General features: G+C 37.0%; 1 protein-coding gene across 2 annotated transcripts; it reads left to right on the forward strand.

The window, feature by feature from the left end:
• SLU7 (SLU7 homolog, splicing factor) lies at window positions 1–17,178 on the forward strand. Of its 2 annotated transcripts, none has more exons than XM_032628403.1 (16): window positions 1–89; window positions 2,347–2,532; window positions 3,390–3,543; window positions 4,195–4,275; window positions 4,566–4,730; window positions 6,498–6,566; window positions 9,632–9,679; window positions 9,876–10,007; window positions 10,271–10,368; window positions 10,661–10,728; window positions 10,863–11,002; window positions 11,863–12,024; window positions 14,139–14,243; window positions 14,402–14,473; window positions 14,588–14,701; window positions 15,595–17,178. In XM_032628403.1, the coding sequence occupies exons 1-16, from the start codon at window positions 52–54 to the stop codon at window positions 15,772–15,774; spliced, it is 1,812 nt and encodes a 603-aa protein (XP_032484294.1). In that variant the 5' UTR covers window positions 1–51; the 3' UTR covers window positions 15,775–17,178. The 2 variants fall into 2 exon arrangements, with proteins under 2 accessions (XP_032484294.1, XP_032484295.1); XM_032628404.1 differs by having other exon boundaries at window positions 8–306.
• Window positions 17,179–18,886: the final 1,708 nt, after the last annotated feature.

An 18,886-nucleotide genomic window follows, 5' to 3' on the forward strand; every position in this document is an offset into this window, starting at 1 on the left:
GCTGGGAGAGGGAGGAGGTCAGGAAGTAAACATAGATGGTCGGCTTCCTTCATGTCCGGCTGTCTTGGTGTCAGCAGCGGCGGGACCGGGTAGGGAAATATTGTGAGAACTTCAAGAGGGAGGTGGGTGAGGGTGAAGAACCCCGAGAAGTGGACCAAAGGCTCCTAATTGTTACAAATATCCTTACGAGACTGATGAACGCCACGTTGAGGAGGGAACGGGGACCTAGAAGGAAGCCGCCGTCCTAGGCCTCAGTCATAGTACCTGTGCCCAGTCAGACCAGGACTGTCTTCAGTGGTTTTTAAAGTAAGAATTATAAGATGCCATTGGGGCTTAACTGTCCAGTACAGTAGCTGTTAACTGTTGTGGTTCTTAAGCACTTGAAATGTTGGCTAGTCTGAATACGTGTAAAATCCATGTCACATTTTAAAGACTTAGTTTTTCTAAGTCTAAACAGATTTTTTCCTATGTTGAAATGATAATACGTTGGGTATATTGGGTTAAATACTGCAAAAATAATTTTACCTGTTTCTTTTTACTTTTCTAGTATGGCTGTGGAATATTTTAAATGACATATAGGCCTGGCGTTATATTTCTCTTGGACAGCGCTGCATTAGAGGGTTTTAAGCTTGGGTAGTGGACATGATATGATCAAATCTGTGTTTTGAAAAAATAACACTGCAGTGTGGAAAACTGATTGGAGGGAATTGGGAGAGACTGGTAGGGAAAAGTATTAACACTAAGGTTATTGACAGTAGAAGTAAATGAATTTGAGTGATATTCAGAAGGTGAAAATAACGTTACTTAGTGATGAAATAGGTGTGGGAATTAGCTGGAACACTTATGAAAAGGGATGGATGGTGGTGTCTTTCATCAAGAGAGGGAACAGTGGAAAAAGATTTCATAGAGAAGATTATGAATTTTTTTTAGCTAAAGATTATGAATTTGAATTAAGATTTGTTGAGTTCAGGTTTCTCAGAGACATTTAAGTGGAGGTACTTTGAAGTAAGCAATTGGAATATATTTATTGGAAGCTCAGACAAAAGGTCTGGAGTAGAGAAATAAATTGGAGAGCCAGCAGTTGTATACTGTGGCTATCGAAACCTTGGAAATAGATGAGCTTGTCCTCTGGTGGAGTTTAGAGTGATGAAGAAGGCCCCAGGATTGACCCTTGTGGAATCCAAAATAAAATAACCGGGCAGAAATGGATGAACTTACAAAGGATTCAGGAGAAGCAGCGAGAGGGGTACAAGAAAAACCAGGAGAGTATAGTGTCACATAAAGTCAAAGAATAAGAATATATCAAAAGGGGAAGGAACAGAACTGAAAAATGTCCAGAGGACTAGGCACATTGATAACTTAGTGGTATTTTTGGAGTGGGGGGAGGGGTGTGGGAGCTAAATCAGAGTGATTGAGAAGGGAAGCAGAAGATGAGGAAATAGAGACGATGAATATAGGTAAATCTTAAAGCATCCAGTCTTTAAGAGGAACAGAGATAGGACCCTACGTACTCATTAAGGGTTAGTGTGGTAGAAAAGTTTGAGACACTTACGTAGAGAGGAATTCAGGAATATATATGAGAGAAAGAGTCTCATGAAATTTTAAATACATGTGTATGTCTCTCTCCACTTATAACTTAGAGTTGAGAGAAAAACTGCAACAGTATATAAAGACTTTTGTGGAGGGGAAAGAGACCTTCCCTTACAGATACTATGAAGAATAAGACATAAGTTGAAAAATAATTGATATTACAATTACAAAGGTAGTCTATACAGAATCTAAGAATAGAGATGTTGTAGTGGGAAGGGAGAGACAGAATATGCTTGTTATCTCTATAATAAAAAAAAATTAAAAATAAAATAATTTATATTAGAGTGAAAAAATTTCCAACAAAGAAACTAAAAATAGTGATATAACTAAAGGGGGAGGAGAGATTTAGGAAGATAGGGACCTATGTTAGTGATTAATCTTGTATCAGAGCAAGAAGTTAACTAATAATGTCTAGAATATGAAACATTCTGTATAACACACAGTATGTGTCATTAGAGTGTAGTTTTTTGTTGTTTTTTTTTTTGCGGTACGCGGGCCTCTCACTGTTGTGGCCTCTCCCCTTACGGAGCACACGCTCCGGACACGCAGCCTCAGTGGCCATGGCTCAAGGGCCCAGCCGCTCCACGGCATGTGGGATCTTCCCAGACCGGGGCACAAACCCATATCCCCTGCGTCAGCAGGCGGACTCTCAACCACAGCGCCACCAGGGAAGCCCTACAGTGTACTTCTGATAGTTTCACTGGTGAATTCACCAAGGGCTAGTTTATACCAATAGATATTTCTTCCTTTTCATAGAGAAGGCCAGATAACCATGTCAGCTGCAGCCATGGATGCAGGTAATGTGGCCACCCTTTCGGGGTCCAAAGAAATGAGTTTGGAGGAACCAAAGAAGATGACCAGAGAGGACTGGAGAAAGAAGAAGGAGCTAGAAGAACAGCGAAAATTGGGTAATGCCCCTGCAGAAGTTGATGAAGAAGGAAAGTAAGTACTTTAATTTTTTTGCAAGATCTGTTCAGAATTCAAATAAATGTCTACTTGGTTTACCAATTTCTCATCCTTTGCCTTGACAGGAAGCCATCTTTATCATTTACATCATTTTTGTTTTTATTTATTTTATTAAACTCATATGTATAAGGTTTAGTAATCATAATAATGAAGGACTTGTAATGAATAGCTGTAGTCCTTTTCGGTTTTCCCACTCCCTGTCCTACTCTACACAAGTGACTATAGTTGACCCTTGAACAACACAGGTTTGAAATGTGTGGGTCCACTTATACTCAGATTTTTTTCAATAACTACGTGCAGTACTACACAATCTGCCATGGGTTGAATCCTCGAATTCCAAACCATGGATACAGAGGCCCGACTGTGCAGCTTGAGCATCCGCAGGTTTTGGTATCTGAGGCAGGTCCTGAACCAGTCCCTCTCAGATACTGAGGGATGACTGTACTTGTCAGTCTATTTTGAGTTTTTCTGGTTGATACCTCCACATCTCCAAATAACATACCTATACCATTATTATAATCAACTCTAGACATTATTAGTTCTTGCTCTGATACAAGATTAATCTCACTAACATAGGTCCCTATATTCCTTCATCTCTCCTCCCGCTTTAGTTATATCACTATTTTTAGTTTCTTTGTTGGAAATTTTTTCACTCTAATATAAATTATTTTCTTTATTTTTAATTGTTTTTTTATTATAGAGATAACAAGCATATTCTGCCTTTCTCCTCCCAGTACAGTATCTCTATTCTTAGATTCTGCATAGGCTACCTTTGTAATTGTAATATCAATTATTTTTCAACATTCTGTTAAAAAAATTTTATTTTATTACAGAGACATCAATCCTCATATTCCTCAGTATATTTCTTCAGTGCCATGGTATATTGATCCATCAAAAAGGCCTACTTTAAAGCACCAGAGACCACAGCCAGAGAAACAAAAGCAGTATAGCTCATCTGGAGACTGGTACAAGAGGGGTGTAAAAGAGGTATGTATGCAACTTGTATATATGCATGTGAAAATGGAGATTTTATTTTAAGAACTTAATATAAGAACCTCTAAAGCAATACTATATAAAATAGAAACAGATTATATGACCTTTTATGTGGTATTAAAATTCACAGTACATACTACTTTAGTGTCTATATTTTATAAATTTGATATTGCTGAAATCTTTAAACTTTCTCATTTATAAAAGTGCAGGGTAAGCACTTTTACCTGTGCAGGTAAGCACAGGTAAGTGAGAGAGTGGCATGGACATATATACACTACCAAACATAAAATAGATAGCTAGTGGGAAGCAGCCGCATAGCACAGGGAGATCGGCTCGGTGCTTTGTGACCGCCTGGAGGGGTGGGATAGGGAGGGTGGGAGGGAGGGAGATGCAAGAGGGAAGAGATATGGGAACATATGTATATGTATACTGATTCACTTTGTTATAAAGCAGAAACTAACACACCATTGTAAAGCAATTATACTCCAATAAAGATTTTTTAAAAAAAAAGTGGAGATTCTAACTGGTTTTCCTCTTAATGAATAAATCATTTCACTAGACAATATAGGAACGAGAGCCAAAGTTATTTTTAACTTATTCAGATAAATAAAAATTTTCCTTGTTTTTCTTTACATCCATTTATAGAATTCCATAACTACTAAGTACCGTAAAGGAGCATGTGAAAACTGTGGAGCCATGACACACAAAAAGAAAGACTGCTTTGAGGTGAGTTCACCTTTGAGAATTTTGGAAACTGTTGTCAGAGAGTCTCTTTATTCCTGTCAGAGAGCTTCATTCTGTTTTTTAATTACCTATATTTAGGTACAAGTTAAATAAAAATTAATTTGAATGAAATTAGTTTAGCATCATCAGAAGTTTTGCTGGAAGACTAAATGATAATTGAATAAACCATAAAGTCCCATGGTATGTTCACATCCACTCTGTAAAGATTATATGAAGTTTTCCTCTGGGCTATAGATACTTAGGAAAAGATTTAATCTTATTGTGTTTTCCAGAGACCTAGGCGAGTTGGAGCAAAATTTACAGGTACTAATATAGCTCCAGATGAACACGTCCAGCCTCAGCTGATGTTTGACTATGATGGGAAGAGGGATCGGTGGAACGGCTACAATCCAGAAGAACACATGAAAATTGTAGAAGAGTATGCGAAAGTTGATCTGGTGAGCACAGTTCACTGCTTTCCTGCTATCCTTAAAGAATGTACATTTTGCTGTATCTCTAATTTAACAACTCTATTTTTTGAGTCTTCAAGCAGTATAAAAAGGATGGCATTTTTATTATTGTAGTAGTAGTAAGCCTAATTGAATAGTGAAATAAACAGTGTGCTAGCCCTATTTGGCAGCAATTTCTTTTTATTTCATTCTTATATTGTCCTTTACTCCATGACTTAGGTTGCAAAAAATACTGGAAGCATTAGAACAGATTAGTGTCCAAAGCTTTTTCCTTTCTTTTAGAAACTCTTGGCCCCCAGACTATATCTTGCCTGTGGGCCTGTTTTATACTTGTCTCACATAGCATTTCAGGGTGGGGGAAGGGGAAGAGGATAAGTCATTTCAGAAAATTGAATTTTATTTTAATTTAACCTAAATTTTTTCTGTTATGATTTCACCTACTCACTCCCATTTTTCAAACACCACAGGCACATTGCTTTTTTTGTTTTTGTTTTTAAGTAGAGTTAGCATTTAAAATCATGGGATTTCACATAAAAATCTGAATTTTATATTTCTTGAACAGTGAAATATGCAGTAATCCTGGGCCAGCCTGGAGAGGTCAGTCATCTCGAGTCAGGTGGCACCTCGTCAACAGGGATTGTTCTCTGCAGTTTACCCCTGGTGGTGTCTAACTTGGTTTACATTAATGCCTGGTTCAAACAGGAGTTTGTAACTCCTGTTTAAATATGGCTGATTGAATCCAACTCATTTTCATTTTTTGTTTTTTGGGGGGGTTTTTTGTTTTCGGGTTTTTTTAACTTAATTTTTTTATACAGCAGGTTCTTATTAGTTATCTATTTTATACATATTAGTGTATATATGTCAATCCCAATCTCCCAATTCATCCTGTTTTTTTGTTTTTTAATTTAGTTGTTTTTATTGAATGAAAGAGTCATTAAATTCTACAGTGCCTTACAATTTTCAGAAGTTTCACACACATGATTTCATATAATCCTATAATAACCCCCCCTTTTTAAAATTTCCTACCCTTCTATTACCCCTCCCCCCTTTCCTCTATTCATTGCTAACCACTAGTTAGTTCTCTATGAGTGTGCTTCTTTCTTGTTTTATTCAGCAGTTGTATTTTTTTAGATTCCACATACAAGTAATATACAGTATTTGTCTTTCTCTTTCTGACCTATTTCACTTAACATAATGCCCTCCAAGTCCATCCATGTTGCTGCAAATGACAAAATTTCATTCTTTATGCCTAAATATTCCATTGTATATATATTCCACACATCTTCTTTATCCATTCATGTTTTTTTTTATTAATTTTTATTGGAGTATAGTTGCTTTACAATGCTGTATTCGTTTCTGAGGTACAGCAGAGTGAATCAGTTATACATATACACGTATCTACTCCTTTTTAGATTTCCTTCCCATTTAAGTCACCACAGAGCATTCAGTAGAGTTGGGGGGGGGGGGGGGGGTTTGTTCGTTTAGTTTTTGGCCACACTGCATGGCTTTTGGGATCTTAGTTCCCAGACCAGGGATCGAACCCAGCCCCTTGGCAGTGAGAGTGCAAAATCCTAACCACTGGACCACTAGGGAATTCGTTGTAACTCCTGCTCTTTAGGAGCCAGAGGTCTAGAGCTACAAAACATGACCTTGTCCAGTGACCTTTACTGAAAACAATAAACGTACGCATTTTACACATATAAAAATTAAATGTTCATTTGACTAAGTAAATTTCAAATGTTTCTTTTTTCTTAGGCAAAACGAACGTTGAAAGCCCAAAAACTCCAAGAAGAATTAGCCTCAGGAAAATTAGTGGAACAGGCTGTAAGTAATAAAAATGATCATTAAAAAAAAATTCAAACTCCTAGTAATCAAAAAATGAAGATTGAAACAAAAAATTCATTTTATATCTCTCAAGTTAGAAAAGATTTTAGGGAGAGAGAAGTGCTATTGAGGAGAAAGAGTAAAACTGACTTATAGGGTTCATGCGACTATAAATTGATGCAATCATTTTGGAGAGAATATTGCCATAAAACATTTATATACCTTTTCTGGAATTAAATTAGTAAATCCATCCATCCTAAATTTTTTCTAGTGTTCAGAAAAGTCATTATGCACAAAGATGTTCACTGCAGCACTTTTTACAACAGCAAGAAATTGAAATAGTTTAATAGGGAATTAGTGAAGTGAGCTATCCTTCCTCTGCATGATAGAATGTAAAATGACTTTTGTCAAAACTTTGTAACAACACTGGCTAACACTTATATTTTAATGACACATGTAAAATATTACAATATTACCACACAGGGAAGACAACCAGAACACCAGTTCTCATTTAATATAGAATTAGTGAATTTTTCTTTTTATTTATTTATTTTAGTATTTCCCACATTCTCCATAATGAACATGTAATAATTTTATAGCTAGGCAAAAAATTTTCAAACTAACAAAAAAGATGTATTGCAGACAGGTTTTTTTCCTTTTTTTTCTTCCAGTCAGTCAACTTAATAGAGTATATTATACTTATTAGAGTTGTGAACATTTCATTTAACAAGTTAATGGCATAAGTAAATAATAAACATTTTCTAGTTGTCGAGTTTAAACTTCTAAAAGGGACCCTTAGCAAGTATAAGTACAAAGAAAACACAACTAGGTAAGTTAATCACCAAGTCTGAGCAGTCACAGAAGCTGCCTATCAGGCAGGTTCAAAGCACAAGTTAACAGACAGATAATGTTAAAACCCAGCTCTGCCCCTGGCTAGCTAGGTGGTCCTAGAAAAATTAATTTGCCTCTCTGAGCCTCAGTTGATCATCTCTAAAGCAGAGATAACAACACCTACCCCCACCAGGAGGTTTAGCATACATATCACAGAGTAAACACTTGGTAATTTGTAGCTCTTGTTAATCATTACCAACTCTGGAAAAAAGAAGAGGGCCTTTTTCTGTTTTTCTAACATATTCTTTGTTGTTGTTTATTGTAAACATATTATAATTTATTTTCCCAGTAAGCATACTTACTGGGAAAGTAAGTATGAATTTTGCCCATTTGGATATGAAGATTAACTGCATATAGTAGAGCTATGTGTACTATAGAGATTTAGCTGTCTGTGTAGCAATATAAATGTCCTTTGTTGAACTGGCAACTTGTAAGAACTCCAAAATATATATATATATTTAAAATTCCCAATTTTGAAGGCAACAAATATTCAGAAAAAGTACACAGAAAATTATAAATAAGAAAAATATCCCCTATGTTAACTGTTAACATTTTCAAGTAGGCCTTTCAGTGTCCCAGTACACCCCCCACATACATCCATGGATGTGTGTGATTATCATACAACATGTTTTTTAAATGGATTCATCTTTACATACTCACTTATCACCTACTCTTTCAATTTAACAATATACAGTGCAGTGAGGACTTGTTCTCCGTATCATTAAATGTAGACCTGTAACATTTATTTGTATATAAATTCACATGGTTCAGTAATCAAAATAATTTAAGAAGATAGATGTGCCTCCATCCACCCTATCTCTAAACCTCACCCCCCATAACCATTTTTTTTTTTTTTTGTGGTATGCGGGCCTCTCACTGTCGTGGCCTCTCCCGTTGCGGAGCACAGGCTCCGGACGTGCAGGCTCAGCAGCCATGGCCCACGGGCCCAGCCGCTCTGCAGCATGTGGGATCCTCCCGGACCGGGGCACGAACCTGTGTCCCCTGCATCGGCAGGTGGACTCTCAACCACTGTGCCACCAGGGAAGCACCCCCCATAACCATTTTTATTTTTCTTACAGATCCTTTCAGAGTTTGTTGTGTAAATACAAACAAATACAAATATGTAATCTTATTCCCACCCTTCCCTCTTTTTTTCCCCCCCAAAAAATGGTAGCAAAGTATATGTGTTTTTCCACACCTTGGACAGAATGACTTTAATGGTTGTTCAGTGTTTATTGAGTGCAATATTTTATATAACCAATCATCTCTTGTTGATCTGTTTTTTTCCTAATTATTTGTACAATACCCAACACTAGATTCTTATAAGGCTTTATATAATAGACATTTTTTCTTTATGATAAATTCCTAAAAGTGTAATTATTGATGCACTGAATATGTATATGTAAAATTTGATGACTTTAAAAAAAAAATTTTTGATGACTTATCACTTAGCTAGCATTCAGAAAGCCTGTACAAATTTTTGCTTCCACCAATATACCATATATATATATATATATATTTTTTTTTTATACACACGTTTCCACATCCCCCCACTAATGGTATAAGGTATTGTTTTAAACGTGTGAAGCCTTTTTAAAAGGACATGATGAAGTACTGAGCACTTTGCTCTCAGCATTTTGTGGAGATAGAGAATATCGTGACCAACTGCTAATGAAGAAAGAGTGTCTTTGAGGCAAGGATTTTGCACGCTTCTTAAATCACAGCGTGTTGTCACCTGAGTAGATTTCTTCAATGCCTAAATTTTACAAAGGCTGTTTTGGCTCTAAAGATACTTATTACATGATCCTGGTAACTTTTCTTTTTGGCCTTAATAGAAAAACAGTGAAGTTTAATGAAAATGTTATGTCTGAAGATTGAATACATATGAAATGAATATTTTTTAGGTATACTGATCAACTTAATCTTTCTATTACATTTGTGTGATTATAGTCCTATTATCATCAATGAAAATTTTGGATTTGTAGACAACCTAATAAAATTATTCACAATGACATACTTGTACTCAAAACTTATGTGCTCGCTACAAGTGAGAAATACAAGAATTTGTTCAGTTAAATTTGTTATATTATTTTAACTATGTTTTTAAAGTGTTAAATAATCAATTGATTCAGTGGAATACAATTACAGATTCGTTTCCTTCTTTCGTGACACAGAATTCTCCAAAACACCAGTGGGGAGAAGAGGAACCAAATTCTCAGACGGTAGTAAATATATGCCCTATCTGGATATACATGAAATTTTTAAAGTTCTGATGGCTAATATTAATAGTAATATATAATTCATAATAATAATAGGTTTAAAGAACACAGTGAGTAAGGGTTTGGTTAAAGGGAAAACAAGAACTAGATGCTGCTCTTTTTTTCTTAAAAATTTTTTTCCCTCTCTCTTCCTCTTCAGGAAAAAGATCATAACAGTGAAGATGAGGATGAAGATAAATATGCAGATGACATTGACATGCCTGGACAGAATTTTGACTCTAAGAGACGAATTACTGTCCGGAATCTCAGGATTCGAGAAGATATTGCAAAAGTAAGCCTTGCCAACTCAACATACATATTCAAAAAATATTTGTCTTCCCAGCCTAAATTTTGTCTACTAATATGGTACCTCGGTAGTATATGGGTAATATAGTCAGTCATTCCAAGGTTAGGTGTCATTCCGGTTTTCTTTCTCTTCACCTGTACCCCAGACATGCACACACACATTTAATTGGCTCCTCCTACTAGTCTGCTGAAATCTTCTTTGATGAAAGTAAACATTAACACAGTCTTAAAATATTTTTTTCCTTCTAGTATTTGCGGAATTTAGATCCAAATTCTGCTTACTATGATCCCAAAACCAGAGCGATGAGAGAGAATCCCTATGCCAATGCAGGAAAGAATCCAGATGAGTAAGTACCAAGTTCAATGTAAAGATTTCAAGAGGGCGGCTGGGCCCGTGAGCTATGGCCACTGAGCCTGTGCGCCTGGAGCCTGTGCTCCGCAATGGGAGAGGCCACAACAGTGAGAGGCCCACGTACCGCAAAAAAAAAAAAAAAAAAAAAATTTCAAGGTAGGGGAGGGGAGCTTTTATTCATAAACCACAATCTGAATTAAAATGAGCATCACCTATGGTCAGGTCAGAGAAGAATTTCTTTAAAGAAATCAATCTCTGAAACAGTTTTTTTTAATTTGTGTTTACAGAGTGAGCTACGCGGGGGATAACTTTGTTAGATACACAGGTGATACCATTTCAATGGCTCAGACACAATGTAAGTGTTTTCTCTATGTCAAGGTATTTTGTATCAGCTCATAAGAAATTTAGGGGCATTTTTTAAAGCTTGTTTCCAAGAAGCATGAAAACAATGTAGGTGACAGCTCATTACGATGTTTTTAATTACCCTAGTGTTTGCTTGGGAAGCCTATGACAAGGGGTCTGAAGTGCATCTGCAAGCTGATCCTACAAAACTAGAGCTGTTGTATAAGTCCTTCAAAGTCAAGAAAGAAGACTTCAAAGAACAGCAGAAAGAAAGCATCCTGGAAAAGGTAATTTTGACCAAACTGCTAAAGGAAGACATTTCTTAAATAGAAATTATCAGTTAATAAACATCTGATTTACATTTGGAATACAATATACAGTCCATTTTAATCCATTAGGATTAGTCCTGTCCTTCCACTGATGCAATCAATTGGTATACAGTATCAGTGAAACTATATCAGTGAGCTTTTGCAGCAAAACAAATCACCTCAAAATGTAATAGTTTAAAAAAAAAAATAGTTTAAATAAACGTTTCTTATTTCTCACCATTTTGTATGCCAGCTGGGTCTCCTGGTCTGAGTCTGCCTATCTGAAGTTGGATGATCTAGAATGGCCTCACTTTGGTTTCTAGCAGTTAGCAGCCCTCATCTGTCCTGAGAAGGCCCACCTGGAACAGCTCATCTCTGCCCCACATGGGTTCTTATCCTCTGATAGGCTAGCCCAGCTTCTTTACATGGCATTCTCAGGATACCAGAAACTAGCAACAAAGTGTGCCCCAGTGCACAAGTGTTTTTCAGGTCTTTGCTTACATCATATTTGCCAGTGTTCCATAGGCCAGAACAAGTAGCCTGGCCAGGCCCAGATTCAAGGGAAGGAGCAGCAAAGTCATGTGGCAAATGGGCATGCACAGAGGATAAGGGGAATTTTATGAGCATTTTGTAATTTACCACACTCAACAGATGAGTAGCAATTGAGACATCTTTTATTTGCCTGTGAAAATTTGGTGACATTTTTTTCACTGTGTTTTGTATAACAAAGCCCATGAAGAATAGTCCTCTAATCTTCCTGATTGGAAATAAACCCTTCAGTAGAGATTTGAATGCAAATCTTTGTAAAATATATTTAATAATGTTCAATGTCCTTTTAGTACGGTGGCCAAGAACACTTGGATGCCCCTCCAGCTGAACTGCTTTTAGCTCAGACCGAAGACTACGTGGAGTACTCAAGACATGGGACAGTCATCAAAGGACAGGAGCGGGCTGTTGCCTCCTCCAAGTATGAGGAGGATGTGAAGATCCACAATCATACTGTATGTGTTCAACCAGAATTATTTTTGTATCCTTGTTAGCATTTTGCTCTGGATTGTATTTTTCATTAGTAAGTCGTTGTGTTTCATTTTGTTTTTTTGCATTTTAACTTTGTCTTATTTTTTAATACAATTTTTAAAGGTTATACAGCATTTACAGTTATTACAAAATATTGGCTGTATTCCCCACATAGTACAATACATCCTTGTAGCCTGTCTTACACCCAGTAGTTTATACCTTCCACTCCCCGACCCCTATATACTGCTTCTCCCCTCCTCCCCACTGGTAACCACTAGTTTGTTCTCTATATCTGTGAGTCTGCTTCTTTTTTTGTTATATTCACTAGTCGTATTTTTTAGATTCCACATGTCAGTGATATCATACAGTATTTGTCTTTCTCTGACTTATTGCACTTAGCATAATGCCCTTCGAGTCCGTCCATGTTGCTGCAGATGGTAAAATTTTGTTCTTTTTTATGGCTGAGTAGTTTGCCATTGTATATATGTACACCACATCTTTATTCATTCATCTGTTGATGGGCATTTAGGTTGCTTCCATATCTTGGCAATTGTAAATAATGCTACTGTGAACATTGGGGTGCATGTATCTTTTCGAATTAGTTTTTTGTGTTTATCAGATATATACCCAGGAGTGGAACTGCTGGGTCATATGGTAGTTTTATTTTTAGTTTTTTTCAGAAAGCTCCATACTGTTTGCCACAGTGGCTGCACCAATTGCTGTTTTATGAAATTTTCCCAAAATGTGACAGAATACTATTATTTTTACTCATATACCCACCATCTAGATTCAAATTTTTTTTTACAGATCGCCATATACGCTTTGTCTAGAAGAGTGTGTGTGTGTGTGTGTGTGTGTGTGTGTGTGTGTGTGAGAGAGTGTGTGTAAGTAACTGTATATTTTTTTGACTGAAACATTTGGAAATTACAGATATCATGACATTTCACCCATAACACTGTATCATGTACCCTAAAATTAAGGATGTTCTCCTATATAACTACATTACCATTATCACACTTCAGAAAATTGACATTAATGCCTTAATATCACCTAATCTCTAGTCCTTTATCACATTTTCCAAAATATACCCCAAAATGCCTTTAAATAACTGTTTGGGTTTTTTTGGTTGGAGTGGGGATAACTGTTTTGTGCGTGAGTGTGAGACACAGATTCCAGTCACAGCTTACGTTTATTTTGTTATTTGGTTATTATCTCTCTTTTTTCTAGCATGTATCTCCCCTTTGTCATGACAGTGACTCTAACAGATCATGCCAGTTATCTTGTAAACTGTCTCATATCCTGTATTTGACTGGTTCCTAGTGATATATAACTTATTCCTGTATTCCCTGTATTTCCTATAAACAGGAATTCAGATCTAAAGGCTTGATTAAAGTTAACAGGAACACTTCATAGGTGATACAGTGTATGTCATATTGCATCGCATGATAAAGCATATAATTTGCTGTACTTTAAGTACCCAAACTACACTTGTCTCTCTAAGTAAGAGTCAAAAACCTAGCTACCTAATAGGAGCTAGGCCAGTAATCATAGATGAGTGAAATGAGCCAGGCAAATTTTATAAACTAGAGAACACAAGCCCTGTCTAATAGGGGCATCCACTGGTCAGCAACAGCCAGTTATTGACAAGTGGGAATGTGAGCCCAGAATTTCCCAGTCCTCAATTTTTCAAGAGAAGTCAGATAGCCTAAATTTTTTAATTTTGGGGGGGCATAGAATGTAAGACCGTTGTAACCACACCTTCTCCCTGTTAGTTAGCCCTAGCATCCCAATAATTTTCCTCCTTTTATCACCAGTATATGAGAATAACCAACAAGGACCTACTGTATAGCACAGGGGACTATACTAAATATTCTGTAATAACCTATAAGAGGAAAGAATCTGAAAATGAATATATTTATAACTGAATCACTGTGCTGTACACCTGAAACTAACACGACATGGTAAATCAACTATACTTCAATTTTTAAAAACAAATTAATTAATGATAGAATTTTTTTAAAAAAAGAAAGAAAAACAGTATATGAGAGACCCTGGTTTCAGGTTCATTTTTAAATAACCTCTCTGTGTCTCTCTGCAGCATATCTGGGGCTCTTATTGGAAAGAAGGCCGTTGGGGATACAAATGCTGTCACTCTTTTTTCAAGTATTCCTATTGTACTGGCGAAGCTGGGAAGGAGACTGCTGTAAGTAATTGCCCTCTAGTGCTTAAAAGTGAACAATAGCCAAAGTTCTTAAGTCAAAATTTATATGAAACATATATTTTTATGTTTCAAATTTTAACTTTTTCTTAGATGACTGGTAACTATGACTCTCAAGTTAGATTACATATATTTTCCCACAGAATTCAGAGGAGTGTATTATAAATGATACAACTGGAGAAGAATCTGTGAAAAAACCTCAGACCCTCATGGAGGTAAGTCCATGATCAGTTGTCCTGAATTTTTAAGTCTTGGAGGGAGGACTTTAAAACTTGTGCTAGAACTTTGTTTTGGCAGTAACAACACTATATTTGCATCCTCGCAATCAGATGCATCAGGAAAAACTAAAAGAGGAGAAAAAGAAGAAAAAGAAGAAGAGGAAGCATCGAAAGAGCAGTTCAGAGAGTGATGACGAAGAAAAGAAACATGAAAAATTGAAAAAGGTACTTTGTGAAGGCTAAATAAACAGTAAAAGTGACCACAGCATTCTTTATTTGTAGCGACCTTAGGAAATTCTCTAGTCCTATTTACAAGCTCATTTTAAAAATGAGCAAATGAGCCCCTAGTCTGGGTGATTTGCTCAGGTCACCTATCAGGTGTAGAATACAAATAGAGATTTTGTGTGTCTCGGTATTGCCTGCTTCTTGAACTATTTGTTGAATATCACTAATGCACAGAAGAAAAATGCTTGGTATAGTTGTTATTTTAGAGTTATGACATGTTCGCCAGAGAGACTTGCCATCTGGCTCTATAATTTGTAAGTTTCAGCAAGTCTTGGGAAAAGTCAGAATTGCAGTCTCCACCAAAAAGCATCAGTTGCCGGCTTCTGTCAGTAAAATAAACCTCATTCAATTTTCGTTGTTAAATAAAATTTCTTTGAAATTTCATTGAAAATGTCATAGAATGTATTGTGCTCTATGAAAATGTACGAGCCAAATAGTGATTAGTTGTAGCTTGACAGCGAAAGGGCTGACTCGCAAGCTCTTCCAGGCAATCTAGGTTTTTTGTTGTTTTTGGTTTTTTTGCGGTACGCGGGCCTCTCACCATTGTGGCGTCTCCCGTTGCGGAGCACAGGCTCCAGACGCGCAGGCTCAGCGGCCATGGCGCACGGGCCCAGCCACTCCGCGGCATGTGGGATCTTCCTGGACCAGGGCACGAACCCGTGTCCCCTGCATCGGCAGGTGGACTCTCAACCACTGTGCCACCAGGGAAGCCCACAATCTAGGTTTTTGATGTAGTAGTTCATACTCAGTGGGGTCTTCTGGTACTCTACCACTTTTGCACAAAAGAGATCTGATGTAGAGCCACGGTACTCATTTCTTTCTTCTCACTATAGGCACTGAATGCAGAGGAGGCCCGTCTTCTTCATGTCAAGGAGATCATGCAGATTGATGAGAGGAAGCGGCCTTACAGTAGCATATATGAAACTCGGGAACCCACTGAAGAGGAAATGGAGGCCTACAGAATGAAGCGTCAGAGGCCAGATGACCCCATGGCCTCCTTCCTCGGACAGTAGTAACTGGTCGCAGATGGTCACCGAAGATAGACTCTGCTGATACATTCTTTTAGATTCTTGCTGATGATTATCAATGGAAAAATCTGTATTTACTCTCCTTGCTGCCTGAGTTTAAAGCATCCAGAAGACTTATAGTAAATTCATTCCTTTCCATACTGAAGAAACAGAGAAGAAAAAAAAAGCGGTATATTAAGTGCAGATTAAGATTTTATTTCCAATTTTATATTAATGATGTGGAAAAAGGTCTTGGCTCTCCACCTATCACAAATATCTTAACATTTATTTATTAAGTTTCAAACTTCATTTCCTCAATTTTTATGGCCCTTTATCTAGTGTTAGCACTCATTTTGAAGGCAGTTAGTTACTCTTTCTCAAAACAAGGGCTTCAGTTTTTTTAAATTAGTAGTAACTATAACACTAGTTATTTGATAATCATTTCTTTTTGCCTTCTCGGATTTTTCTGATCTGAAGCTAATATCCTATCTTGAGCTCTGGGTTACTGAAAGGACTGTAGAACGTGTGAAAACTTTATCCCTGATGTCAGTCTGTGTAGTAATAATCCTGTTTTCCACTTGGTTATAAAATTTTGATTTTCAGAACATTTCCTTGTATCTTATACTCAGAACTAAATGCGTTAGGCTTTACATGGAAAAAAAACTATTTTGTCACCCTTGAGTCAGTGTTAGTACTAGGTCTTTTACCATTCTAGACATGAGTGTTTAGACACAGAAATCCTTTTCTTTAGCATAGAGGATATGGTCTGGGATACTAATTGCTGTTTTAATTGTGATTGCCTTTATATAACAATCATGAATATTAGATTTTTAAAAGATTATAGAATAACTCTTGTACCTAATCTTCATAGCCAGCAGGTGTCTTTTTGTAAAATTTGCAAAAAGCAAAACCTGAAGTTGAAGGTTTCTTCAAAGAATTACAAGTATAGCTTGTAGGGCTATTAGTAACTGAGATTGCTGCAATTTTTAGCCTTCTTCTAAGAACACTGGGAAGATAGTACTGACAGTGAGAGTGGGATCAGTGAAAACAGCCTGTTTAAAACCCCTGACACAAGGACATTGACTTTTAACAGCTCACTGGCTTTTCTAAACTACCAAAACCCACTAGAATATTGCATTAAGTTAGCATCTCAGAAATAGTGCTGGTGGGAGAGTAACTGAATCAGATTATCAAATTCTGTGGATATACATGGTATCTAGATTCAGACCAGTATGAAATTAAAACAGCAATGCAAATACATCGAATTCTTACCTACTTTAAGAGTGTCAAAAATTTACATTTTCATATTCCTACCTTAACATAGACTTGTTCAACATAGTCTGATATTAGTGTCTATTTTGTATTTTATTTATCTTTTGTTGATAAAGATGTATAACTGAGAATACTTAACTGTGAGTGGTTTGCAGCATTATTTCAAATATTTGGGGACTTTGCTGGTGGTCCAGTGGGTAAGACTCCACGCTCCCAATGCAGGGGGCCCAGGTTCGATCTCTGGTCCGGGAATCAGATCCCACGTGCATGCTGCAACTAAGAGTCCACGTGCCACAACTAAAGATCCCGCATGCTGCAACCAAGACCTGGCACAGCCTCAATAAATAAATAATATTTAACAAAAAAAAAAAAAACAAATACCTGGCAGACAAGTGATCTATAGGACTGGCAAGAAGCCTGGGTTAGCTTCTGTGTGTTTGAATTAGAAAATTTCAGGAGGGACTTCCCTGGTGGTCCAGTGGGTAAGACTCCACGCTCCCAATGCAGGGGGTCTGGGTTCGATCCCTGGTCGGGGAACTAGATCCCACATGCATGTTGCAACTAAGAGTGCACGTGCTGCAACTAAAAAAAAGATCCTGCATGCAACTGAAGATCCCACGTGCCACAACTAAGACCCAGCACAGCCTAAATAAATAAAATATTTTTTTAAACAATTTCAGGACTCTAAAAAATGTGTCACCTAACATTTCTGTTACGGCTTCTGTTCCCTCTTCTTGAAACCTAATTTACTCTGATTTTAGGAAGAATTCTATAATATATGAAATCATGTCTTATTTCTGTTTCATTTTGGATAAAAGGTAAATCTAGGACATTCCTCAAGATAATGAACTTTGATTTTATTATCTCAATTATAGCTGCCTTTTGAGTGCTGGAACTATGTAATGTTTTCACATGTTATCTCCTCAAAAGAATTTCATGGGGTGAGTAATGGATGATATCCATATTTCACAGTAAGCATAAGGACTTAAATGAGTCCAGGTGGTTTGCTAAGTCCTAACAGTAAAAAGTGTTGGGGCCAGAACATAAACCCAAGTCTCTGACTCTAAAGCCTACTCCTTTCTCTAGCATTTAAGGCCCAGGTTTCTGGGCCAAGCTGGTCTTTTGCAATTTCTTTCACTGACAGAAACTTTAAGCAGGCTCTCAATCTTTTTATCAGGTTCACTCTCAATACCTGAAAATAAAGTATCTGTCCCACATTCTTTGACACTTCCCCCTCCCCCAGCCTTGTGGGATGCTTCTCCCAAGACTAACTATACAAAAATGAGTAAAATGTGATTTCATTAAATACCCTCAAAACAGGAAAGAGGGCTATATTTAGATTTGTTTCTTTCAACTTTTTCTCATTTCTACTTTAGGGTTTTTCTCAGCAATCTCTCTAATATGGGTTTATTTATCTAGGAGTCTGTTGTTAAAAAGAATTTTAAATAAAATTTAAAATCGTTTCTCAAAGGTGAATGATGATGATTAGCAAATTCATCCACATGCTCTAATTAATGGGAAGTGGGGGGAGGGCAACGTGCATGGGCGAGAGGACACAAGCTCAGCCTCCACCATTAGTATGTTACTGGAGTGTACAGCTTGTCCCATTTGCCTGAATGTTTAATTTGTAAGTAGAATGCGCTCCCTTCTCTTTTTCCTCATTGATTCCACATAGAAAATGGTTAATTATTGAAGATTTACAACCGCCAAGCTCAAAGCCTGACTTAATATAAAATTTTATCTGCAGTGCTTTAGAAAGTAGAACTATGTGGGCTTCACAGGGCCTTCCATTCCCGAGATTCTACGATTCATCCTCTCTGGCAGACACAATAAGCAAAAAATCCCC

This window comes from Phocoena sinus, chromosome 3, assembly GCF_008692025.1.
Source record: "Phocoena sinus isolate mPhoSin1 chromosome 3, mPhoSin1.pri, whole genome shotgun sequence".
Classification (NCBI taxonomy): domain Eukaryota; kingdom Metazoa; phylum Chordata; class Mammalia; order Artiodactyla; family Phocoenidae; genus Phocoena; species Phocoena sinus.